General features: G+C 48.4%; 1 protein-coding gene across 1 annotated transcript; it reads right to left on the bottom strand.

Moving 5' to 3' along the window:
• Window positions 1-186: 186 nt before the first annotated feature.
• On the bottom strand, window positions 187-24,550 carry LOC135531091 (uncharacterized). Its single transcript, XM_064959212.1, is given in 13 exon segments — window positions 187-1,259; window positions 1,526-1,611; window positions 2,374-2,487; window positions 6,513-6,605; window positions 6,728-6,844; window positions 8,125-8,427; window positions 19,047-19,165; window positions 19,475-19,952; window positions 19,954-21,190; window positions 21,435-22,762; window positions 23,048-23,176; window positions 24,069-24,231; window positions 24,466-24,550. Coding segments are annotated over 12 exon segments (4,452 nt in total). The 5' UTR covers window position 24,231; window positions 24,466-24,550; the 3' UTR covers window positions 187-973.
• Between the last annotated feature and the right edge of the window lie 1,016 nt (window positions 24,551-25,566).

The following is a 25,566-nucleotide window of genomic DNA, read 5'->3' as shown; positions in this document are numbered from 1 at the left end:
AGGGCCTGTGCCCTCCAGGCCCACCCATGGCTGTGCCCCTGCCCAGTCATGTGAAATCCATAGATTAAGACCTCATGAATTCATTTCAATTGACTGATTTCCTTATATGAACTCTTAACTCAGTAATATCGTTAATTGTTTAATGTTGTGTTTATATTTTTGTTCAGTTTACATTCAACCAACCTGACAAGTACATTTTTTATTAAAAAACATTTATTAAAAAACACTTCTAAATAATTTAGAACAAAAACAGTAGGAAAGATGAACACTCAGAACAGACCTTCAAATATAGACTTGGGTTTTCTGGGCTTTGGTTGCATTGCCATCCCAATACTGTACCACAAATTGGTATAGGAAATATAAATAGTATAAAACGTGTAAAACTAACATATTACAAACAGTGTGTCCAAAAACAAGTCCTGAGGTCTTGTGGTAAGAATAGATTGTCACATACAGTATGTAGTAGCTAAGATGCATTTGAATGCAGTGAGTTGTGCCTTTGTAGAATACAATCAAGTTCAAATACAATACTTTCCAGATGTCCACTGGTTAGCAAGAAACTCTATGGAAGCGTCCCAAATGGCAACCCTTTGTAGTGCACTACTTTTGACCAGGGCCCATAGGGGCGTATTGTTTTAGGGTTAAGTGAGATGGATTGTGTGTGTATATCTTTTTAGGTATCAACAGTATTCATTATCTGGGTCAAGGGAGGGACTACCTGAACTTGTCCAATAAGAAACGCTTGTTTTCGTTTTCCATAAAATGTCCACTAATGAATATGACCCTGAATTTGTCCAATAAGAAACGCTTGTTGTCGTTTTCCAAAACATTTTCACTAATGAATTTGACCCTGAACTTGTCCAATAAGAAACACTCGTTTTCGTTCTCCTGTGCAAAACGTTTTGCTACAACACTGTGCCAAAATGAACACAACCCAGTTCCGGTCCAGTCTAGCCTGATAAGTAGATCATCTTCACCGAGATCTGCGGGACTGGGTGGTCTTGGGGACCCTTTGAGGGTTGGGTCGAAAAGACCCACGCATCCGCTTCACGACGTCCCCCTCTGCCCCAGCCAGAGGGCCCTTCTGACCAGCTACAACCCCAGCCCCCCTCTGCCTCTCTGCCCCAGCCAGAGGGCCCTTCTGACCAGCTACAACCCCAGCTCCAGTCCCCCTCTCCCCCTCTGCCCCAGCCAGAGGGCCCTTCTGGCCAGCTACAACCCCAGCTCCAGTCCCCCTCTGCCTCTCTGCTGTTTTCCTCCTGATGGGAGAAGAGAGGGGAACAATAGATTGATTAGTGAGACAGTTGAACTCTTTTACTAGTATCATAATATCACTTTGGTGGGCAGTAGTCACTGCCTGGGCTGTACTAGCTTCTATAACCAAACATGTTATTAACACAACCCTAACCTTGTGCTGATAACCCTGAACATACAAGTCATACACTTGCGGTCTTGCTCTGACAATGTCTGTTTTATTTCCAATAACTATCTGGTCTAGTGACACATTTTCTATTACAGGACTCACATCATGACTCCTCTCTTCCTCTCCAGGGCTTTCTGTGTAGCAGCTGACAGAGAACTCTTCCCCCTGGTCGACCCCGTTTCACCAGTCTGTGGACCCACACACACACACACACACACACACACACACCTTAAATTTGTGTATGCTGATGTATATTTGTTCTACATTCAATCCTAATCTTTCTATCCAGACCCCAAAGCATCTCATGTTGGAGGCTTTATTGTGCACTAGGAAGTCACTAATTGTGTCCCAAAATATCTCAAATGTCATCATGATACCTACATGCTATTTGTCGGGTTCAGAGGGCGATTGTAGTGTTAACGTAGAGATAGTTGGGGATTTTGGCTGAGGTCCTTTGTCTACATCCCCAGTCTGATGAGGTCATGTCTCTGTGTGCAGTGTGAAAGATGTTGCTCACTAATGCTAGAGCAATTTCTAACTAGCGTTAGCATAACGACTGGAGGTCTATGCTTTATCTTGGCCAGGTCTTTGTTGTAAATGAGAACTGGTTCTCAACTGGCCTACCTGGTTAAATAAAGGTGCAAAAAAAATTTTTTAATAAAAAAAACGTCTTGATGAAGGTTTAACTGCCAAAACGCGTTAGCCTGATGGACAAAAATAAAAAATAAAGTAAAACTATTTTACATTTTAGGGTGTCGCCGTCTCCCAATGTTCTTGAAATGTTTTTCTGCCCCCCCCCCCCCCCCCCAGTGGTTACTTTGTGTTTCATCTCCCTGCCCCCCGCCCCGTGGTTACCTTGCGTTTCAACAACCCCCCGCCCCGTGGTTACCTTGCGTTTCATCCCCCCTCCCCGTGGTTACCTTGCGTTTCAACCCCCCCCCGGTGGTTACCTTGCGTTTCATCTCCCTGTCCCTGGCCAGCTGTCTGTCCCAGCTGATGATCTGCATCCTGTCTCCTGCTGACAGACAGAAGATGTCCTGGACCTCATAACGCGCCGAGCGGAGCTGGAACAAGACACCGCTCCTGAGAAGTAGTCTTCTGTGTGTGGAGACGGTGTTGTGCACGCCAGAGTGTGTGTGTGTGTGTGTGTAGAGACGGTGTTGTGCACGCCAGAGTGTGTGTGTAGAGACGGTGTTGTGCACGCCAGAGTGTGTGTGTGTGTGTGTGTAGAGACGGTGTTGTGCACGCCAGAGTGTGTGTGTAGAGACGGTGTTGTGCACGCCAGAGTGTGTGTGTAGAGACGGTGTTGTGCACGCCAGAGTGTGTGTGTGTGTAGAGACGGTGTTGTGCACGCCAGAGTGTGTGTGTAGAGACGGTGTTGTGCACGCCAGAGTGTGTGTGTAGAGACGGTGTTGTGCACGCCAGAGTGTGTGTGTAGAGACGGTGTTGTGCACGCCAGAGTGTGTGTGTGTAGAGACGGTGTTGTGCACGCCAGAGTGTGTGTGTAGAGACGGTGTTGTGCACGCCAGAGTGTGTGTGTAGAGACGGTGTTGTGCACGCCAGAGTGTGTGTGTAGAGACGGTGTTGTGCACGCCAGAGTGAGTGTGTGTGTGTGTGTGTGTAGAGACGGTGTTGTGCACGCCAGAGTGTGTGTGTAGAGACGGTGATGTGCACGCCAGAGTGTGTGTGTAGAGACGGTGTTGTGCACGCCAGAGTGAGTGTGTGTGTGTGTGTGTGTGTGTGTAGAGACGGTGTTGTGCACGCCAGAGTGTGTGTGTAGAGACGGTGTTGTGCACGCCAGAGTGTGTGTGTAGAGACGGTGTTGTGCACGCCAGAGTGTGTGTGTAGAGACGGTGTTGTGCACGCCAGAGTGTGTGTGTAGAGACGGTGTTGTGCACGCCAGAGTGTGTGTGTGTAGAGACCGTGTTGTGCACGCCAGAGTGTGTGTGTAGAGACCGTGTTGTGCAAGCCAGAGTGTGTGTGTGTAGAGACCGTGTTGTGCACGCCAGAGTGTGTGTGTAGAGACGGTGTTGTGCACGCCAGAGTGTGTGTGTAGAGACGGTGTTGTGCACGCCAGAGTGTGTGTGTAGAGACGGTGTTGTGCACGCCAGAGTGTGTGTGTAGAGACGGTGTTGTGCACGCCAGAGTGTGTGTGTGTGTAGAGACAGTGTTGTGCACGCCAGAGTGTGTGTGTGTGTAGAGACGGTGTTGTGCACGCCAGAGTGTGTGTGTGTGTAGAGACGGTGTTGTGCACGCCAGAGTGTGTGTGTGTAGAGACGGTGTTGTGCACGCCAGAGTGTGTGTGTAGAGACGGTGTTGTGCACACCAGAGTGTGTGTGTGTAGAGACGGTGTTGTGCACGCCAGAGTGTGTGTGTAGAGACGGTGTTGTGCACGCCAGAGTGTGTGTGTGTAGAGACGGTGTTGTGCACGCCAGAGTGTGTGTGTAGAGACGGTGTTGTGCACGCCAGAGTGTGTGTGTAGAGACGGTGTTGTGCACGCCAGAGTGTGTGTGTAGAGACGGTGTTGTGCACGCCAGAGTGTGTGTGTGTAGAGACGGTGTTGTGCACGCCAGAGTGTGTGTGTGTATAGAGACGGTGTTGTGCACGCCACTGTGTGTGTGTGTAGAGACGGTGTTGTGCACGCCAGAGTGTGTGTGTGTATAGAGACGGTGTTGTGCACGCCACTGTGTGTGTGTGTAGAGACGGTGTTGTGCACGCCAGAGTGTGTGTGTGTGTAGAGACGGTGTTGTGCACGCCAGAGTGTGTGTGTGTGTAGAGACGGTGTTGTGCACGCCAGAGTGTGTGTGTGTGTGTGTGTAGAGACGGTGTTGTGCACGCCAGAGTGTGTGTGTAGAGACAGTGTTGTGCACGCCAGAGTGTGTGTGTAGAGACAGTGTTGTGCACGCCAGAGTGTGTGTGTGTGTAGAGACAGTGTTGTGCACGCCAGAGTGTGTGTGTGTGTAGAGACGGTGTTGTGCACGCCAGAGTGTCTGTGTGTAGAGACAGTGTTGTGCACGCCAGAGTGTGTGTGTAGAGACAGTGTTGTGCACGCCAGAGTGTGTGTGTAGAGACGGTTTTGTGCACGCCAGAGTGTGTGTGTGTGTGTGTGTAGAGACGGTGTTGTGCACGCCAGAGTGTGTGTGTGTGTGTGTAGAGACAGTGTTGTGCACGCCAGAGTGTGTGTGTAGAGACGGTGTTGTGCACGCCAGAGTGTGTGTGTGTGTGTAGAGACCGTGTTGTGCACGCCAGAGTGTGTGTGTAGAGACGGTGTTGTGCACGCCAGAGTGTGTGTGTAGAGACGGTGTTGTGCACGCCAGAGTGTGTGTGTGTGTGTGTAGAGACGGTGTTGTGCACGCCAGAGTGTGTGTGTGTGTGTGTAGAGACCGTGTTGTGCAAGCCAGAGTGTGTGTGTGTGTAGAGACGGTGTTGTGCACGCCAGAGTGTGTGTGTGTGTAGAGACGGTGTTGTGCACGCCAGAGTGTGTGTGTGTGTAGAGACAGTGTTGTGCACGCCAGAGTGTGTGTGTGTGTGTAGAGACAGTGTTGTGCACGCCAGAGTGTGTGTGTGTGTAGAGACAGTGTTGTGCACGCCAGAGTGTGTGTGTGTGTAGAGACAGTGTTGTGCACGCCAGAGTGTGTGTGTGTGTAGAGACAGTGTTGTGCACGCCAGAGTGTGTGTGTGTGTAGAGACAGTGCTGTGCACGCCAGAGTGTGTGTGTGTGTAGAGACGGTGTTGTGCACGCCAGAGTGTGTGTGTGTGTAGAGACGGTGTTGTGCACGCCAGAGTGTGTGTGTGTGTAGAGACGGTGTTGTGCACGCCAGAGTGTGTGTGTGTGTAGAGACGGTGTTGTGCACGCCAGTGTGTGTGTGTGTGTAGAGACGGTGTTGTGCACGCCAGAGTGTGTGTGTGTAGACACAGTGTTGTGCTCGCCAGAGTGTGTGTGTGTGTAGAGACAGTGTTGTGCACGCCAGAGTGTGTGTGTAGAGACAGTGTTGTGCACGCCAGAGTGTGTGTGTGTGTAGAGACAGTGTTGTGCTCGCCAGAGTGTGTGTGTGTGTAGAGACAGTGCTGTGCACGCCAGAGTGTGTGTGTAGAGACAGTGTTGTGCACGCCATAGTGTGTGTGTGTAGAGACAGTGTTGTGCACGCCAGAGTGTGTGTGTGTGTAGAGACAGTGTTGTGCACGCCAGAGTGTGTGTGTGTGTGTAGAGACAGTGTTGTGCACGCCAGAGTGTGTGTGTGTGTGTAGAGACGGTGTTGTGCACGCCAGAGTGTGTGTGTGTGTGTAGAGACAGTGTTGTGCACGCCAGAGTGTGTGTGTGTGTAGAGACAGTGTTGTGCACGCCAGAGTGTGTGTGTGTGTGTAGAGACAGTGTTGTGCACGCCAGAGTGTGTGTGTGTGTAGAGACAGTGTTGTGCACGCCAGAGTGTGTGTGTGTGTAGAGACAGTGCTGTGCACGCCAGAGTGTGTGTGTGTGTAGAGACAGTGCTGTGCACGCCAGAGTGTGTGTGTGTGTAGAGACAGTGCTGTGCACGCCAGAGTGTGTGTGTGTGTAGAGACAGTGTTGTGCACGCCAGAGTGTGTGTGTGTGTAGAGACAGTGTTGTGCACGCCAGAGTGTGTGTGTGTGTAGAGACGGTGTTGTGCACGCCAGAGTGTGTGTGTGTGTAGAGACGGTGTTGTGCACGCCAGAGTGTGTGTGTGTGTAGAGACGGTGTTGTGCACGCCAGAGTGTGTGTGTGTGTAGAGACGGTGTTGTGCACGCCAGAGTGTGTGTGTGTAGAGACGGTGTTGTGTGTGCCAGAGTGTGTGTGTGTGTGTGTAGAGACGGTGTTGTGCACGCCAGAGTGTGTGTGTGTAGAGACGGTGTTGTGCACGCCAGTGTGTGTGTGTGTAGAGACGGTGTTGTGCACGCCAGAGTGTGTGTGTGTAGAGACGGTGTTGTGTGTGCCAGAGTGTGTGTGTGTAGAGACGGTGTTGTGTGTGCCAGAGTGTGTGTGTGTGTGTGTAGAGACGGTGTTGTGCACGCCAGAGTGTGTGTGTGTAGAGACGGTGTTGTGCGCGCCAGTGTGTGTGTGTGTGTTAGTTACCTGCAGTGTGACTCTCTCCTGCAGCACCAGGTCTTGCCTGCTGTCTCTCCCAGGGCTCTGGGGCTGGAAGGACTGTAGGAACTGCTGCGTGTCCTTAGGGAGGGACACGCACACACACAGTCATACACAAAATAAATGATTAAACACACATCCGTAAATCACATCTTCGATAAATCCCATGATGGGCTGTGTGTTTCTGAGACTGTGTGTGTCACCTTGATGGTACATAGCAGCTGTCCCACTCTCTCTGTGTGTAGGAGCCTCCTGGTTAGGTATCCCTTCACTGCTGCTGCCACCAGGGGACCGTAACACACAGACAGACACCTGGGAGACTGAGGGGAGAGAGGAGAAGGGGGGAGAGAGAGGTGGGGAGAGAGAGGAGGGGGTGGGGAGAGAGAGGAGGAGGTGGGGAGAGACGAGGAGGAGGTGGGGAGAGACGAGGAGGAGGTGGGGAGAGACGAGGGAGGGGGTGGGGAGAGAGAGGAGGGGGTGGGGAGAGACGAGGGAGGGGTGGGGAGAGAGAGGAGGGGGTGGGGAGAGAGAGGAGGGGGTGGGGAGAGAGAGGGAGGGGGTGGGGAGAGAGGAGGGGGTGGGGAGAGAGAGGAGGGGGTGGGGAGAGAGAGGGGAGGGGGTGGGGAGAGAGAGGAGGGGGAGAGGAGAGAGGGAGGGGGAGAGGAGAGAGAGGGAGGGGGAGGGGAGAGAGAGGGGGGTGGGGAGAGACGAGGAGGGGGTGGGGAGAGACAATGAGGGGGTGGGGAGAAACGAGGGGGTGTGGGAGAAACGAGGGGGTGGGGAGAGACGAGGGGGGTGGGGAGAGAGAGGAGGGGGTGGGGGAGAGACGAGGGGGTGGGGAGAGAGAGGAGGGGGTGGGGAGAGAGAGGGAGGGGGTGGGGGAGAGAGAGGAGGGGGTGGGGAGAGAGAGGGAGGGGGTGGGGAGAGACGAGGGGGGTGGGGAGAGAGAGGGAGGGGGTGGGGAGAGACGAGGGGGTGGGGAGAGAGAGGAGGGGGTGGGAGAGACGAGGGGGTGGGGAGAGACGAGGGGGGTGGGGAGAGACGAGGGGGTGGGGAGAGACGAGGGGGTGGGGAGAGACGAGGGGGTGGGGAGAGACGAGGGGGTGGGGAGAGACGAGGGGGTGGGGAGAGACGAGGGGGTGGGGAGAGAGAGGGAGGGGGTGGGGAGAGACGAGGGGGGTGGGGAGAGAGAGGAGGGGGTGGGGAGAGAGAGGAGGGGGTGGGGAGAGACGAGGGGGGTGGGGAGAGAGAGGAGGGGGTGGGGAGAGACGAGGGGGGTGGGGAGAGAGAGGAGGGGGTAGGGAGAGACGAGAGGAGAAATACCAATTCTGTCAATGACAACCAATTAATTTCCCACCCAGATTCTCAAGGTCCTTTCAACTGGTGGCCAACTGTAGCTGTAGACACACACACACACACACACACACACACACACACACACACACACACACACACACACACACACACACACACACACACACACACACACACACACACCCTGACTTGAATCATCCTACAACTAACTGTTGTGCTTCTCACTTGTTGATTATAAACTGAACATCCAAATATAGAAAGTCAGTCAGGTGTGAATTGAATTTACCCGTGAGGGGGAGTCTGGGTCTGACAGGAGGGATCCTGCTGAGGGGGAGAATAGAGGGATGGAGAGGGGGATGGAAGAGAGGGGGAGGAGGAGAGGGGGATGAGGAGAGGGGGAGGAGGAGAGGGGGATGGAAGAGAGGGGGAGGGAAGAGAGGGGGATGGAAGAGAGGGGGAGGGAAGAGAGGGGGATGGAGGAGAGGGGGAGGAGGGAGGTTGTGGTGTCCCCTAGACATGCGCTGGATGTGGGGCAGGAGGACACAGGGAAGGACAAACTCTGGAGTAGCTGGTAACGTACGGCCAGCATCTAACAGATGGGAGAGAGGAATGAGAGAGAGAGAGAGAGAGAGAGGGGAATGAGAGAGAGAGATGAATGAGAGAGAGAGCGAGAGAGAGAGAGAGAGAGAGAGAGAGGGGAATGAGAGAGGAATGAGGGAGAAAGAGAGAGGAATGAGAGAGAGAGAGAGAGAGAGAGAGAGAGAGAGAGAGAGAGGGGAATGAGAGAGGAATGAGGGAGAAAGAGAGAGGAATGAGAGCGAGAGAGAGGGGAATGAGAGAGAAAGAGAAAGAGGAATGAGAGAGAAAGAGCGGGAGAGAGGGGAATGAGAGAGGAATGAGAGAGAAGAGAGAGAGAGAGAGGAAAGAGAGAAAGAGAGAGGAAAGAGAGAGGAATGAGAGAGAGAGAGGAAAGAGAGAAAGAGAGAGGAATGAGAGAGAGAGAGCAAAGAGAGGAATGAGAGAGAGAGAGGAAAGAGAGAGAGAGGAAAGAGGAAAGAAAGAGATAGTGAGTAATGAGAGAGAGAGAGAGAGAGAGAGAGAGAGAGAGAGAGGGGAATGAGAGAAAGAGGAAAGAGAGAAAGAAGAAAGAGAACGAGAGAGAGGAATGAGAGAGAGAGAGGAAAGAGAGAAAGAGAGAGAGGAAAGAGGGAAAGAGAGAGAGAGGAATGAGAGAGAGAAAGAGAGAGAGAGGACCATTAGCGCTCAGAGCGACTATCTGGCACTCAACCAGCACCTCATGAATTAAACTAATGATCGTCTCCTTTTCGGTGTCATATCCCCCCTCTCCCTCCTTCCTTCCATCCCAGCTACCATACAATTCAATTCAATTTAAGGGGCTTTATTGGCATGGGAAACGTGTTAACATTGCCAAAGCAAGTAAGGTAGATAATATATAAAGTGAAATAAACAATAAAAATTAACAGTAGACATCACACATACAGAAGCTTCAAAACAATAAAGACATTACATCCCTGTCTCCCTCTATCCACGGCCCAGCTACCCTACATCCCTGTCAATTCAATTCAATTCAATTCAAGGGGCTTTATTGGCATGGGAAACATATGTTAACATTGCCAAAGCAAGTAAGGTATATAATATATAAAGTGAAATAAACAATAAAAATTAACAGTAGACATCACACATACAGAAGTTTCAAAACAATAAAGACATTACAAATGTCATATTATATATATATATACAGTGTTTTTACAATGTGCAAATGGTAAAGGACACAAGATAAAATAAATAAGCATAGATATGTGTTGTATTTACAATGGTGCGTGTTCTTCACTGGTTGCCCTTTTCTCGTGGCAACAGGTCACAAATCTTGCTGCTCTGATGGCACACTGTGGAATTTCACCCAGTAGATATGGGAGTTTTTCAAAATTGGATTTGTTTTCGAATTCTTTGTGGATCTGTGTAATCTGAGGGAAATATGTCTCTCTAATATGGTCATACATTGGGCAGGAGGTTAGGAAGTGCAGCTCAGTTTCCACCTCATTTTGTGGGCAGTGAGCACATAGCCTGTCTTCCCTTGAGAGCCATGTCTGCCTACGGCGGCCTTTCTCAATAGCAAGGCTATGCTCGCTGAGTCTGTACATAGTCAAAGCTTTCCTTAATTTTGGGTCAGTCACAGTGGTCAGGTATTCTGCCGCTGTGTACTCTCTGTGTAGGGCCAAATAGCATTCTAGTTTGCTCTGTTTTTTTGTTAATTCTTTCCAATGTGTCAAGTAATTATCTTTTTGTTTTCTCATGATTTGGTTGGGTCTAATTGTGCTGCTGTCATGGGGCTCTGTAGGGTGTGTTTGTGAACAGAGCCCCAGGACCAGCTTGCTTAGGGACTCTTCTCCAGGTTCATCTCTCTGTAGGTGATGGCTTTGTTGTGGAAGGTTTGGGAATCGCTTCCTTTTAGGTGGTTATAGAATTTAACTGCTCTTTTCTGGATTTTGATAATTAGTGGGTATCGGCCTAATTCTGCTCTGCATGCATTATTTGGTGTTCTACGTTGTACACTGAGGATATTTTTGCAGAATTCTGCGTGCAGAGTCTCAATTTGGTGTTTGTCCCATTTTGTGAAGTCTTGGTTGGTGAGCGGACCCCAGACCTCACAACCATAAAGGGCAATGGGCTCTATGACTGATTCAAGTATTTTTAGCCAAATCCTAATTGGTATGTTGAAATTTATGTTCCTTTTGATGGCATAGAATGCCCTTCTTGCCTTGTCTCTCAGATCGTTCACAGCTTTGTGGAAGTTACCTGTGGAGCTGATGTTTAGGCCAAGGTATGTATAGTTTTTTGTGTGCTCTAGGGCAACAGTGTCTAGATGGAATTTGTATTTGTGGTCCTGGTGACTGGACCTTTTTTGGAACACCATTATTTTGGTCTTACTGAGATTTACTGTCAGGGCCCAGGTCTGACAGAATCTGTGCATAAGATCTAGGTGCTGCTGTAGGCCCTCCTTGGTTGGTGACAGAAGCACCAGATCATCAGCAAACAGCAGACATTTGACTTCAGATTCTAGTAGGGTGAGGCCGGGTGCTGCAGACTTTTCTAGTGCCCGCGCCAGTTCGTTGATATATATGTTGAAGAGGGTGGGGCTTAAGCTGCATCCCTGTCTAACCCCACGACCCTGTGTGAAGAAATGTGTGTTTTTTGCCAATTTTAACCGCACACTTGTTGTTTGTGTACATGGATTTTATGATGTCGTATGTTTTACCCCCAACACCACTTTCCATCAGTTTGTATAGCAGACCCTCATGCCAAATTGAGTCGAAGGCTTTTTTGAAATCAACAAAGCATGAGAAGACTTTGCCTTTGTTTTGGTTTGTTTGGTTGTCAATTAGGGTGTGCAGGGTGAATACATGGTCTGTTGTACGGTAATTTGGTAAAAAGCCAATTTGACATTTGCTCAGTACATTGTTTTCATTGAGGAAGTGTACGAGTCTGCTGTTAATGATAATGCAGAGGATTTTCCCAAGGTTACTGTTGACGCATATTCCACGGTAGTTATTGGGGTCAAATTTGTCTCCATTTTTGTGGATTGGGGTGATCAGTCCTTGGTTCCAAATATTGGGGAAGATGCCAGAGCTAAGGATGATGTTAAAGAGTTTTAGTATAGCCAATTGGAATTTGTTGTCTGTATATTTGATCATTTCATTGAGGATACCATCAACACCACAGGCCTTTTTGGGTTTGAGGGTTTTTATTTTGTCCTGTAACTCATTCAATGTTATTGGAGAATCCAGTGGGTTCTGGTAGTCTTTAATAGTTGATTCTAAGATCTGTATTTGATCATGTATATGTTTTTGCTCTTTATTCTTTGTTATAGAGCCAAAAAGATTGGAGAAGTGGTTTACCCATATATCTCCATTTTGGATAGATAATTCTTCGTGTTGTTGTTTGTTTAGTGTTTTCCAATTTTCCCAGAAGTGGTTAGAGTCTATGGATTCTTCAATTACATTGAGCTGATTTCTGACATGCTGTTCCTTCTTTTCCGTAGTGTATTTCTGTATTGTTTTAGTGATTCACCATAGTGAAGGCGTAGACTCAGGTTTTCCGGGTCTCTATGTTTTTGGTTGGACAGGTTTCTCAATTTCTTTCTTAGAATTTTGCATTCTTCATCAAACCATTTGTCATTGTTGTTAATTTTCTTCGGTTTTCTATTTGAGATTTTTAGATTTGATAGGGAAGCTGAGAGGTCAAATATACTGTTAAGATTTTCTACTGCCAAGTTTACACCTTCACTATTACAGTGGAACGTTTTATCCAGGAAATTGCCTAAAAGGGATTGAATTTGTTGTTGCCTAATTGTTTTTTGGTAGGTTTCCAAACTGCATTCCTTCCATCTATAGCATTTCTTAATGTTACTCAGTTCCTTTGGCTTTGATGCCTCATGATTGAGTATTGCTCTGTTTAGGTAGACTGTGATTTTGCTGTGGTCTGATAGGGGTGTCAGTGGGCTGACTGTGAACGCTCTGAGAGACTCTGGGTTGAGGTCAGTGATAAAGTAGTCTACAGTACTACTGCCAAGAGATGAGCTATAGGTGTACCTACCATAGGAGTCCCCTCGAAGCCTACCATTGACTATGTACATACCCAGCGTGCGACAGAGCTGCAGGAGTTGTGACCCGTTTTTGTTCGTTATGTTGTCATAGTTGTGCCTAGGGGGCACACGGTGGAGGGAATGCTGTCACCTCCAGGCAGGTGTTTGTCCCCCTGTGTGCTGAGGGTGTCAGGTTCTTGTCCGGTTCTGGCATTTAGGTCACCACAGACTAGTACATGTCCCTGGGCCTGGAAATGATTGATTTCCCCTCCAGGATGGAGAAGCTGTCTTCATTAAAATATGGGGATTCTAGTGGGGGATATAGGTAGCACACAGGAGGACATTTTTCTCTGTTAGGATAATTTCCTTTTGAATTTCTAGCCAAATGTAGAATGTTCCTGTTTTGATTAATTTAATGGAGTGAGTTAGGTCTGTTCTATACCAAATTAGCATACCCCCTGAGTCCCTTCCCTGTTTCACACCTGGTAGTTTGGTGGATGGGACTACCAGCTCTCTGTAACCTAGAGGGCATCCAGTGGGTCTGTCTCCTCTATACCAGGTTTCTTGCAGGATGACAATGTCTGTATTACCGATTTCTTTGGTGAAGTCCGGGTTTCTGCTCTTCAGGCCAAAGGCAGATGACCTCAGGCCTTGGATATTCCAGGATGAAATAGTAAAGGCTTTTTGTTCCATAAAGTGTCCAATGTTGTTGGTCGTGGTTTGGCCTCAGGCCAGTAAGTGTGAGCAGAGCCTGCTGAGCATCTGGTACATGCCATTGGCTTGGGCGAGTGTGAGAGTGGGGGTTGGGACTGTTTGCCCGCTCACTACCTGGGCGTATGTGTGGCTTCCATGTTGAGGCCCTCTTTGCGGGGGTGGGGTGCATGGGGTGGGCAGGAGTGGCATAGGTCTGATCTGAGGGGGCCTAAATGGGGTGTGGGCATGATTGACGTGGGGGGTGTTGATTGGTTGGAGTAGGGGTGTGGATGTGTCTGGGTGTGCGGTGGTCTGGATGTAATTCCTCTTGGCGTGGGTCCTCTATGTGTAGGTCCAGGGGGGTCCTGCAGGTCTGGGAGGGTGTCTCGCTGGTCTGGGTGGGGTGTCTATTGATCTGTTGCTCCTGTGTGAAGTGTTGGGGATACGTTTGAGAGCGATGTCCTTTAGAGTTCGGGCAAAGATGGGCACTGCTGCCTTGTAGAGGTGGACCTGGTCATAGAGGCTGTTCAAGTCCAGGGTGGAGTGGTGGGCCAGGAAAACGTTTGGTTTTGAGGCACAGTCACGGGAAATACTTGCGTTTACCCGCTGTATTGTGGCAGGGTGGAAGTCTTTTCGTGGTAGCAGGGTGGAGATAACCACTTGTGCGTTGGGGAAAGTAGAAGAAGCCTTTTCAATCACTCCCTTCAGTGCTGTGGCCACTCTTTCCTGCTGGGCCCTCAGGTCGTTTGTGCCTGTGTGTATTATTATGTGGCTAGGTGAGCCTAGTTTGGCCTCAGACAGAAGGTCTATGGCGCTCTGGGTGTTTGGACACCAGAGTTTAGACACACTGTGTTTGGGAAAAAGTTTTTTTTCTTCTATATATTTCCCATTTGAGTCCATAAGTAGTACAATCTGTGTCTTGTGTTTGTCCTCAGTGGGTGTGGGGGGGTTGTCAGAAGGGCTATCAGGGTGGCTGACAGGGGGGGTGCTCATACATCCCTGTCCCTCTATCCACGGCCCAGCTACCCTACATCCCTCTCTCTCTATCCACAGCCCAGCTACCCTACATCCCTGTCTCCCTCTCTCTCTATCCACATCCCAGCTACCCTACATCCCTGTCTCCCTCTCTCTCTATCCACATCCCAGCTACCCTACATCCCTGTCTCCCTCTCTCTCTCCATCTATCCACGGCCCAGCGACCATACATCCCTGTCTCCCTCTCTCTCTATCCACAGCCCAGCTACCCTACATCCCTGTCTCCCTCTCTCTCTCCCTCTATCCACGGCCCAGCTACCCTACATCCTTGTCTCCCTCTCTCTCTATCCACGGCCCAGCTACCCTACATCCCTCTCTCTCTATCCACGGCCCAGCTACCCTACATCCCTGTCTCCCTCTCTCTCTATCCACAGCCCAGCTACCCTACATCCCTGTCTCCCTCTCTCTCTCCCTCTATCCACGGCCCAGCTACCCTACATCCCTGTCTCCCTCTCTCTCTATCCACATCCCAGCTACCCTACATCCCTGTCTCCCACTATCCACGGCCCAGCTACCCTACATCCCTGTCTCCCTCCATCTCTCTATCCACAGCCCAGCTACCCTACATCACTGTCTCCCTCTCTCTCTATCCACGGCCCAGCTACCATACATCCCTGTCTCCCTCTCTCTCTATCCACGGCCCAGCTACCCTACATCCCTGTCTCCCTCTCTCTCTATCCACAGCCCAGCTACCCTACATCCCTGTCTCCCTCTCTCTCTATCCACGGCCCAGCTACCCTACATCCCTGTCTCCCTCTCTCTCTATCCACGGCCCAGCTACCCTACATCCCTGTCTCCCTCTCTCTCTATCCACGGCCCAGCTACCCTACATCCCTGTCTCCCTCTCTCTCTATCCACGGCCCAGCTACCCTACATCCCTGTCTCCCTCTCTCTCTATCCACGGCCCAGCTAACCTCCTGTTACAGGCAACACATCATCAATGATGGAGGGAGGGGTGAAGACAGGTTTTATTATGAAACAGCTTTATGTTAATGATGGTGTTAAGAGCGACAGACACACACAGACGGAAGGTAACCTGCCTAAATGATTTTCACATCGGTAGCCATGAAGTGCTTTGAAAGGCTGGTAATGGCTCACATCAACACCATTATCCCAGAAACCCTAGACCCACTCCAATTCGCATACCGCCCCAACAGATCCACAGATGAGGCCATCTCAATCACACTCCACACTGTCCTTTCCCACCTGGACAAAAGGAACACCTATGTGAGAATGCTGTTCATTGACTACAGCTCAGTGTTCAACACCATAGTGCCCACGAAGCTCATCACTAAGCTAAGGACCCTGGGACTAAACACCTCCCTCTGCAACTGGATCCTGGACTCCCAGGCAGGCCGCCCCAAGGTGGTGAGGGTAGGTAGCAGCACATTTGCCACACTGATCCTCAACACGGGGGCTGCTCATGGGTGTTTGCATTGTCCCCTCCTGTACTCCCTGTTCATCCACAACTGCATGGCCAGGCACGACTCCAACACCATCATTGAGTTTGCTGACGACAACAGTGGTGAGCCTGATCACCGACAACGATGAGACAGCTTATAGGGAGTAGGTCAGAGACCTGGCCGTGTGGTGCCCGGACAACAACCTCTCCCTCAATGTGCAAGACAAAGGAGCTGATTGTGGACTACAGGAAAAGGTGGGCCTAACAGGCCCCCATTAACATCGACGGGGCTGTTGTGGAGCGGGTCGAAAGTTTCCAGTTCATTGGTGTCCACATCACCAACTACCATGGTCCAAACACACCAAGACAGTTGTGAAGAGGGCAGGACAACACCTTTTCCCCTCCGGATACTGAAAAGACTTGGCATGGGTCCCCAGATCCTCAAAACGTTCTACAGCTGCACCATCGAGAGCATGACTGGTTGCATCACCGCCTGGTAAAGCAACTGCTCGACATCTGAGCATAAGGCACTGCAGAGGGTAGTGCGTACGACCCAGTACATTTTTGGGGCCAAGCTTCCTGCCATCCAGGACCTATATAGTAGGCGGTGTCAGAGGAAGGCCCAAAACATGGTCAAAGACTCCAGTCGCCCAGGTCACAGACTGTTCTCTCTGCTACCTCACAGCAAGCAGTACTGGAGAGCAAAGTCTCGATTCAAAAGGCTCCTTAACAGATTCTACCCCCAAGCCACCTGTTTTTACACTGCTGCTACTCACTGCTCTTTATCTATGCAGAGCAACTTGATCCCACCTACATGTACAGATGACCTTGACTAACCTGCAGCCCCGCACACGGTACCGGTACCATCTGTATACAGCCTCGTTATTGTTATGTCATTTTCTTGTGTTACTTTGATTTATTTTTTTAACTTTAGTTTATTTAGTAAATATTTTCTTAACTCTATTTCTTGAACTACATTGTTGGTTAAGGGCTTGTCAGTAAGCATTTCACTGTAAGGTCTACTACACCTGTTGTATTCAGCATTTCACTGTAAGGTCTACTACACCTGTTGTATTCAGCATTTCACGGTAAGGTCTACTACACCTGTTGTATTCAGCATTTCACTGTAAGGTCTACTACACCTGTTGTATTCAGCATTTCACGGTAAGGTCTACTACACCTGTTGTATTCAGCATTTCACTGTAAGGTCTACTACGCCTGTTGTATTCAGCATTTCACTGTAAGGTCTACTACACCTGTTGTATTCAGCATTTCACGGTAAGGTCTACTACACCTGTTGTATTCAGCATTTCACGGTAAGGTCTACTACACCTGTTGTATTCAGCATTTCACGGTAAGGTCTACTACACCTGTTGTATTCAGCATTTCACGGTAAGGTCTACTACACCTGTTGTATTCAGCATTTCACGGTAAGGTCTACTACACCTGTTGTATTCAGCATTTCACGGTAAGGTCTACTACACCTGTTGTATTCAGCATTTCACGGTAAGGTCTACTACGCCTGTTGTATTCAGCATTTCACTGTAAGGTCTACTACACCTGTTGTATTCAGCATTTCACTGTAAGGTCTACTACACCTGTTGTATTCAGCATTTCACGGTAAGGTCTACTACACCTGTTGTATTCAGCATTTCACGGTAAGGTCTACTACACCTGTTGTATTCAGCATTTCACTGTAAGGTCTACTACACCTGTTGTATTCAGCATTTCACGGTAAGGTCTACTACACCTGTTGTATTCAGCATTTCACGGTAAGGTCTACTACACCTGTTGTATTCAGCATTTCACTGTAAGGTCTACTACACCTGTTGTATTCAGCATTTCACGGTAAGGTCTACTACACCTGTTGTATTCAGCATTTCACTGTAAGGTCTACTACACCTGTTGTATTCAGCATTTCACTGTAAGGTCTACTACACCTGTTGTATTCAGCATTTCACGGTAAGGTCCAACACTACACCTGTTGTATTCAGCATTTCACTGTAAGGTCTACTACATCTGTTGTATTCAGCATTTCACAGTAAGGTCTACTACACCTGTTGTATTCAGCATTTCACTGTAAGGTCTACTACACCTGTTGTATTCAGCATTTCACTGTAAGGTCTACTACACCTGTTGTATTCAGCATTTCATTGTAAGGTCCTCTACACCTGTTGTATTCAGCATTTCACTGTAAGGTCCTCTACACCTGTTGTATTCAGCATTTCACGGTAAAGTCTACTACACCTGTTGTATTCAGCATTTCACGGTAAGGTCTACTACACCTGTTGTATTCAGCATTTCACAGTAAGGTCTACTACACCTGTTGTATTCAGCATTTCACTGTAAGGTCTACTACACCTGTTGTATTCAGCATTTCACGGTAAGGTCTACTACACCTGTTGTATTCAGCATTTCACGGTAAGGTCTACTACACCTGTTGTATTCAGCATTTCACGGTAAGGTCTACTACACCTGTTGTATTCAGCATTTCACGGTAAGGTCTACTACACCTGTTGTATTCAGCATTTCACGATAAGGTCTACTACACCTGTTGTATTCAGCATTTCACGGTATAACACGGCATTTCGGGGCATAACATTTTATTTGAAATACAAGGAATGGATTCAGCATTTCACTGTAAGGTCTACTACACCTGTTGTATTCAGCATTTCAGTTCAACACATTCAGCACACACACACACATTCACACACACACACACATTCAGCATTTCACACACACACACATTTTATTTGAAATACACACACACATTAACACACACACACACACACGCCCCCTCTTAGGGCTCCAATGAAACATTTATAGTAGAATCTCTCCCTGGTCCTTAAAACTGGAGGAGAGTTTCAAGGTCCCTTATAATGGGCACGTCTGCAGTCTGCACAAGCTGTGTGTGTGGGGATGTAATTAAGCCAAGGAGCTGAAATCCCTGTCTCTCTTTTGAGGAACATTAAGGTTGATGTAACAGTAAGAATCTGAGAGAGGGACAGAGAGGGGGGGGGGGGGGTGAATTGAGAGAGAAGGAGGGAGAGAGAGGAATTGATTGACAGAAGCAGGCAGGGAGGGATACCGATGCCAGCTGGATGGGTTTAGAAGTGACCTTGGTTAGACGTCAAGGTTATTGGAGTTGGAAGTGTAGTGGTCATATTGCGGCACAGCGGTCTCTCTCACCTGCAGTAGTTGTTGCTGCTTCATCAATGGTTTAGAGGTCAGGGTTGGGGTCAATTCCCTTTTAATTCTGGTCAATTCAGGAAGTACACTGAAATTCCAATTACCAATTCTCTTCAAAGCCTTTCAATGAGGAGATGTGGAATTTGAATTTGGTTTACTTTCTGATTTGACTGGAATTGAAATTGGATTGAGCCCAAACCTGTAAGGGGTTTTATTGTGGTTAGTATTGTAGCTATAGTAGTAATACTGTGGTCATATTGAGGTGATGGTCAGGGGTCTCTCTCACCTGCAGTAGTTGTTGCTGCTGTCTCCTCTGCTCCTCCTTCAGGGCTCTGACCTGGCCTGCATGGGTCAGCTGGAGCTGCTTCAGCTGCTGGCTCTCCTGACTGTGTGACCACACCGCAGCTAGGGAGAGAGACAGGTAACAGTCAGACAGGAAGGGCTAGCTAGGAGTCTGATGTGCTTTACAGACTCTTATTCAGGGATATTATGGATTGACAAACGTTTGTTCTGCACTTGTTGCCTTTATAATGAATGAATAAACAGCATAAAACACTTTTTTGAGTTTGGAGCCACTGAATGTTATATAATGGATTGAGAAAACATTGAATGCAGTTTGAGATGACCATCCATTACTATGTGAATGTTTGTCTCTCTATCTCCGTACCTCAGACGTCCTGATCTAAATCCACTGTGGTCCTTGGCGGGCCTTACCTTCAGGAGTACTGGAGTGAGGCCTGTCCATCACCTCTCCTCCTCCCCTGTTCCCCTCTGTCGTGTGCATGACCAGTCTACGTTTGGCCCTTGACGCCCCTCCCTGACCACCACCTCCGTTCTCAGGGGTCAGCTGCTTCCCCGCGGAGTCATGACCTTTCAACGACCCCTCTGACCCTGACCCTCCCTGGAGCCAGAGCCCTGAGGGCGTGTCCACGTCATACGATTGGTTGATGGATTGGAAGTGGTCGGGGTCCTCCGGATAACTCTTGCACTCCATTGGCCGGTGCTGGTTGTTACTGGCGTCAGAGAGGACGGAGAAAGGTGTTTTGTGTGATGCTGGAATCTTGACGACGTCATTCCGAACCTTGATGTCATTCCGACGGAACCTTGATGACTTCCGACGGAACCTTGATGACATCATATGGAACCTTCCGGAACACGTCAGAAACTCTCCTCTTCTGAGTGAGGGAGGTGACGAGGCGCGCTGCAAGAGGCTGCTGCTGGCGACCATCTTGTTTTTTGTAACCTGTTGTAACAGTGATCTCCACCTCCTTGACCAATGGAGGTACGCTGTCACACCCCTGGACTCTACAGGGGACCACCGTCATCTTATCAGCTGACCTCTGACCTCCATCCCCTCTTCCTTTCTCACTGTCAGTAAGGTTACTCTCTGCCTGACTCTCAGGTGCATGGTAGTCCATGTATTTATGTGGCGGGTCCATGGTAAGGTTACTACTATTATCAGTCTGGCTGTTGTTGTGTGTCTGCTGGCTCTCTGGTGTCTCTGTTAGTGTGGACTCCAGGTCTGAGATCAGTATTTTGAGGCTGGACAGGTTGAGCTCCAGCTGAGCTATCTGTTCTGCCTGGTCTGAGCTCCTACGCATAGGTGTTGTACCACCCCCAGCCACTAGGGGAGTTGTAGGAGCAGTAAAGCCTTGTGATATACCACCCCCAGCCACTAGGGGCGCTCTATGCAGATGCCTTTGGTCCCAAGCAACATTTTCCTGCCCAGTCACCGACCCTACCTCGTTGTCTACATTCAAAGGTGAGTTTACCAGGATCTGCCTCTTGGGGGTGCCACGCCCTCCTCCCCCTCTGTCTCCTTTACTCTTACAGCGGATAGGGCTCATACTAAACTGGGGGGTAGGGACGGTCTGGAACCTACTACCCCCCAGAGAGGAAGGCCTCGGCAAGGTAGAACTCTTCTCCCTGACTAGGTAGAATGATTTCTGGGTTATGGAGGCATCGGCTGAGATAGGATGTGGAAGGTTCTCCATTAGCGTTGACGGTGCTGCTGTGACGTCTGGTGAGAGGTGTAGCTGGATGTCTTCTACTGCCGAGCCAGCATCAATGTCCACTCCTGGAGGAGATTGGGTGTCTCCTTCTTGACCAACCAAATGTGAAGGGCCATTTCCAGCCTCCAATTCCTCCAATATTCCTTCACGACATCCTTTTTCGAGTCCCATTCTTTCCACAATGCTAGACCTCGCCTTCTCCTCCTCACATTGAACCCACGCTTCCTTAGGGAATATCTCTAGTGGTGGTGGTCCGGAAAACTGGACTCCCATTCCCAGATGATCCTTTCTCCAATCCCTGTCCCGGGTTTTCCTTCCCTCCGCCAACACTCTCCCTGACTGCAGGAACTCCTCATTCTCCTTGTCTGAGAAACTGATCTCCTCCTCCATCTTCTGGTGTGTCGAGGCCTCCTGGGTCCTAAAATAAAATAACATTTAAAATCACAACAAACTTTACAGTAAAAACATTCAAATTAAGGAGATAAAAAAACAAACAGATCACAAAAAATGAGATGAAAACAAAAAAAAAAGATGTCTAAAATAACAGTAAAACCACTGACTAAAAGCCAAGCTAAAAGATGGGTTTTCAAACCTCTAATATGTCTGCCCCTCTTGCCTGAACACAACAAACAGAAGTCAATAAAATAACATCCAACTCTCACCTGGTAGGACAAGTGGAGGCCTTGGCCTGGTTCTTCAGCTGACGCTGGCGTCTCCGGTGCTCCTGGGACTTCTTCAGCAGGGTCTGGAGGCTGAGGCGGTACGGCCCTGCCACTGGTTCCGGGTCCAAGTCTACATCTCTAGCCTGGCTCTTTGGTTCTGATCCTGGCTGGTTCCTGCCTGGTTTGGGGCGTTCCAAAGCGGCCTGGGATTTCTTTAGAAGAGTCTGGAGGCTGAGCCGGTATGGTCCCTGCGGTCGGTCCAGGTCTAAGTCTGACGCCTGGTTCTGGTTCTGATCTGGTTTGCAGAGGTCCGGTGTCGAGGCCTCAGCCTGAGGACATGTCACTACAATCTTGGGTTCAGGACGGTCTGATAGTGATGATGAGGCTTGATGCTGGGGGAAAGTCACAATATTAGCAGTGCTACACTTCTTTCCTGGGTGACTTGCTCTGCGGTCTTCTACAGGAGGTGTGATATCTCTGCTCTGTAGAGGCATCTTCACCAACGCGTCCTCTAAATAGTCTGGTATGACGTCATTACACCAGGACGACGTCACGCTCGCCTCATCTGCGGGACGACCGGTTATGAGGTCATCGTCACACGGGGACGACCCCTCCTCCAGATCTTCAGCATCAATGGGAGGATGGCTGATGATATTACATGCCTTGGTTGTGTTTGTATCAGAGGTGCTGTGTAGGAGAAACCTCCCTGTTCCAACTGGTGTCCCCTCCTCGGGCCCTGACAAAATGCTCTCCCCAGCCTCAGTCCGACTCAGGACCCAGGTGGCCTCCGCGTTTTCACACGTCACGTACCCAGAAGACTGGTGGCTTATGTCAGCTAGAGGATCCACCCTTGCTTCTCCTGAACCAAGGTCCTCCTCCAGAACACACTCAGCATTGGTGGTCTTATCCTGGTCATACAAGAGTCTCTCCCTGGTCCAGGTCTCTGTTTGTGGAGCAACCTGGTTGGTGTGTGTGGTTGTCTCTCTAGCTAGAGAAGGTGTCAGTGGGTCACAGACCAGCTTATCTAGGAAGGTCTCCCTCACAGTGGTGGTGTTATGGAGAGTTGTAAGGTGATTTGTTGTGAAGGCGCCGTAGGCTGTCGACGTCATGGGAGGACCTCGGACGAGGATGCCGGCTTTCCCATCACGCATGGCGGTTAAGGTTGGTGGGGAGGACGACCCCGGCAAGCTGTCCTTGGTCTCGGTGACATCATCATCCTGCGACGCTAGAACCTGGCGGACATTGTTGTGGTGTAGGTTGGTGGTTTTGGCTGCCGTTAGTCCTGGTTCACCCTGAAAGAACTCCTCCAGTGTTGGTGCTTGCCTCAGCTAGAATACCAGACAGAAAACACATTTAAAAAACATGACCAGGAACAACAGGAAAATAATGAAAACAATCATAACTTTGTTTTGACATAAATACATACTTTTCACCTTATAGGCTAGGCAATACATTAAGTTAGCTGAAGTAGCAGGAGTGTACAATTAAATTATATGGGACCGTTTCCCAGCCTCGGCATACACAAAAAATATATTTCATTCGAGATTCTCCAATAATGTTAATCAATGTCTGGGAAACCAGCCTTATTTGCCTTAAAATTCATGTGGATTTACCTGAACACTGTGTAGAATGTTCTGAACGTAGAACATCCTCGTCTCAGAGGGCTGAGTCTTCCTCCGATCCATCGTCCTCTTGGCTGCCTCTCTGTGTCTCTGCATCTCTTCTCTTTGCACTCCTGTGAGCTGGGAGTGGCAACACAGTCACACTTTGTCTATGTGCCCCTATTCCCTTTATAGTACACTACTTTTGACAATGGCCCATAGGACTTATATAGGGAATAGGGTGCCATTTGGGCCTCAAATATTTGTATTGCCATGAGAGGCGTGTCTTAATAATGATAGATATCATTAGTAAGGCCCAAAAAAGAAAGTCATATGCATATCAAAGATTACTGCAACTGTACATTTACATTTACATAGCCCACCTATAATTTAGCCCAAACAACTACCTCTTTCCCTACTGTATTTCATTTATTTATTTATTTTGTCCTTTGCACCCCATTATTTTTATTTCTACTTTGCACATTCTTCCACTGCAAATCTACCATTCCAGTGTTTTACTTGCTATATTGTATTTACTTTGCCACCATGGCCTTTTTTTGCCTTTACCTCCCTTATCTCACCTCATTTGCTCACATCGTATATAGACTTGTTTATACTGTATTATTGACTGTATGTTTGTTTTACTCCATATGTAACTGTGTCGTTGTTTGTGTCGAACTGCTTTGCTTTATCTTGGCCAGGTCGCAATTGTAAATGAGAACTTGTTCTCAACTTGCCTACCCGGTTAAATAAAGGTGAAATAAAAAAAATAAAAAAATATATACCATATAGTCACAGAAAAGCCCTTGCTAACAACGACTTCAACAGTAGGTTACAATATAAAGACTATAAATACCTAGCGAGCCTGGGTGCCAGTCGTCTCTGCTCTTTCCAACTCCGCATGGAATTGTCATGCAAAAAGACTGGTTCCCTGGCTAGCATATAACTATCTCCATCATTCCTCACAGGCAACATACCATGGGACATGTAAGTGGTGATATCCATAGAGTTATACAGCAACACGAAGCCTTACCAATGGAGGAAGGATGGGTGAGCCATGGAAACGGATAGCTGACGATCCGTGGCGAGTACATGGTGATTCCAGTGTCCGGCGTTGGTTCTTGTTGTCGTCGTTGCTATCCTTCCTTTTCAGTTCGTAAAGTCGGCGTTGTATGAACTTTTCATAGTCTTCCATTCTGTAACAAAACGAAATGTTTCGTTAATTCGTTTTTATAGCAATGCATTATTTGATGATCACGAAATAACTCGTTTAAGTTTTTTTTACTTGTTGTTAGCTAATCTAGCTAGCTAGCGGCTAACGTTATCTAGAAAGTTAGCTAACGGTCAACTAATCATTCAACAAAATAGCGCCAACTTTATCAAACAACCCAACGTTAAATTAATAGAATGCAAAGTTTACAAACACTCGCCAAAAATATTGCTTAGCGAATGGCTTCAAAACTATTACATTAAACAAATTTCCAAGAGAGATCATTTGTATGTTTACATTTCACCCGCCTCGTCGAGACAACAAACTGACAGTTTGGAGGAAAGTGTCATTGCGTCTACAAATCACGTCATGGATCAACACACCAGGTGGATTTGGATTCAAGATTGAACACAAAAATAACTCCGTCCGACTTTAAGTACGTCTATAACGTCATGAGTTAACCTATATATTGTGTATATTAGCGATAATTAGTTGTATTATCTTGATATTGCTGTTTTTGAAAGTGCTAGTTGGCAAACATGCGAAATAGCTGAAACCATACTCCGTTTCGTATTTTACAACTCTCCAGGTATTTTGACAGACAACTAATCTTCGGTCAGTTATTTGCTACTGCCACCTACTGACGTTACTGGCTAAAAGGTTGAGTTAACACAATATGGTTCATTTGTACGGACAGTAATAAAACAGTTTTAAAAAACTACATACCGAGATCTTGATGTTTATTGGTAGCACGTCCATTGGACCGCTGATAATGAATTGACGAATCAGCTAAATAAATGCTGATCTTAGCAATTATGGTGATGATTCCACACTAAGGTATACGTCCATTGTAATATACATTTTATCTGTATTTGTTTGTTTCTATTCTATATAAATGTGCTGCGTGAAGTATCTGTCCATGTAAGGTCGATGGGTCACCGTATGCTGTGCATAATGTTACTCTATTTTTCTTCCATCAACGGGAAGTCCATGGGTCTGAAACGGGAAGTCCATGGGTCTGAAACGGGAAGTCCGTGGGTCTGAAACGGGAAGTCCGTGGGTCTGAAACGGGAAGTCCATGGGTCTGAAACGGAAGTCCTGAAACGGGAAGTCCATGGGTCTGAAACGGGAAGTCCTGAAAGGGGAAGTCCATGGGTCTGAAACGGGAAGTCCATGGGTCTGAAACGGGAAGTCCATGGGTCTGAAACGGGAAGTCCATGGGTCTGAAACGGGAAGTCCATGGGTCTGAAACGGGAAGTCCATGGGTCTGAAACGGGAAGTCCATGGGTCTGAAACGGGAAGTCCGTGGGTCTGAAACGGG

Source organism: Oncorhynchus masou, unplaced genomic scaffold (genome assembly GCF_036934945.1).
Source record: "Oncorhynchus masou masou isolate Uvic2021 unplaced genomic scaffold, UVic_Omas_1.1 unplaced_scaffold_1510, whole genome shotgun sequence".
Taxonomy (NCBI): domain Eukaryota; kingdom Metazoa; phylum Chordata; class Actinopteri; order Salmoniformes; family Salmonidae; genus Oncorhynchus; species Oncorhynchus masou.
The sequence above is the reverse complement of the archived record's forward strand: the minus strand, read 5'-3'. Positions and strand labels throughout refer to the sequence as shown.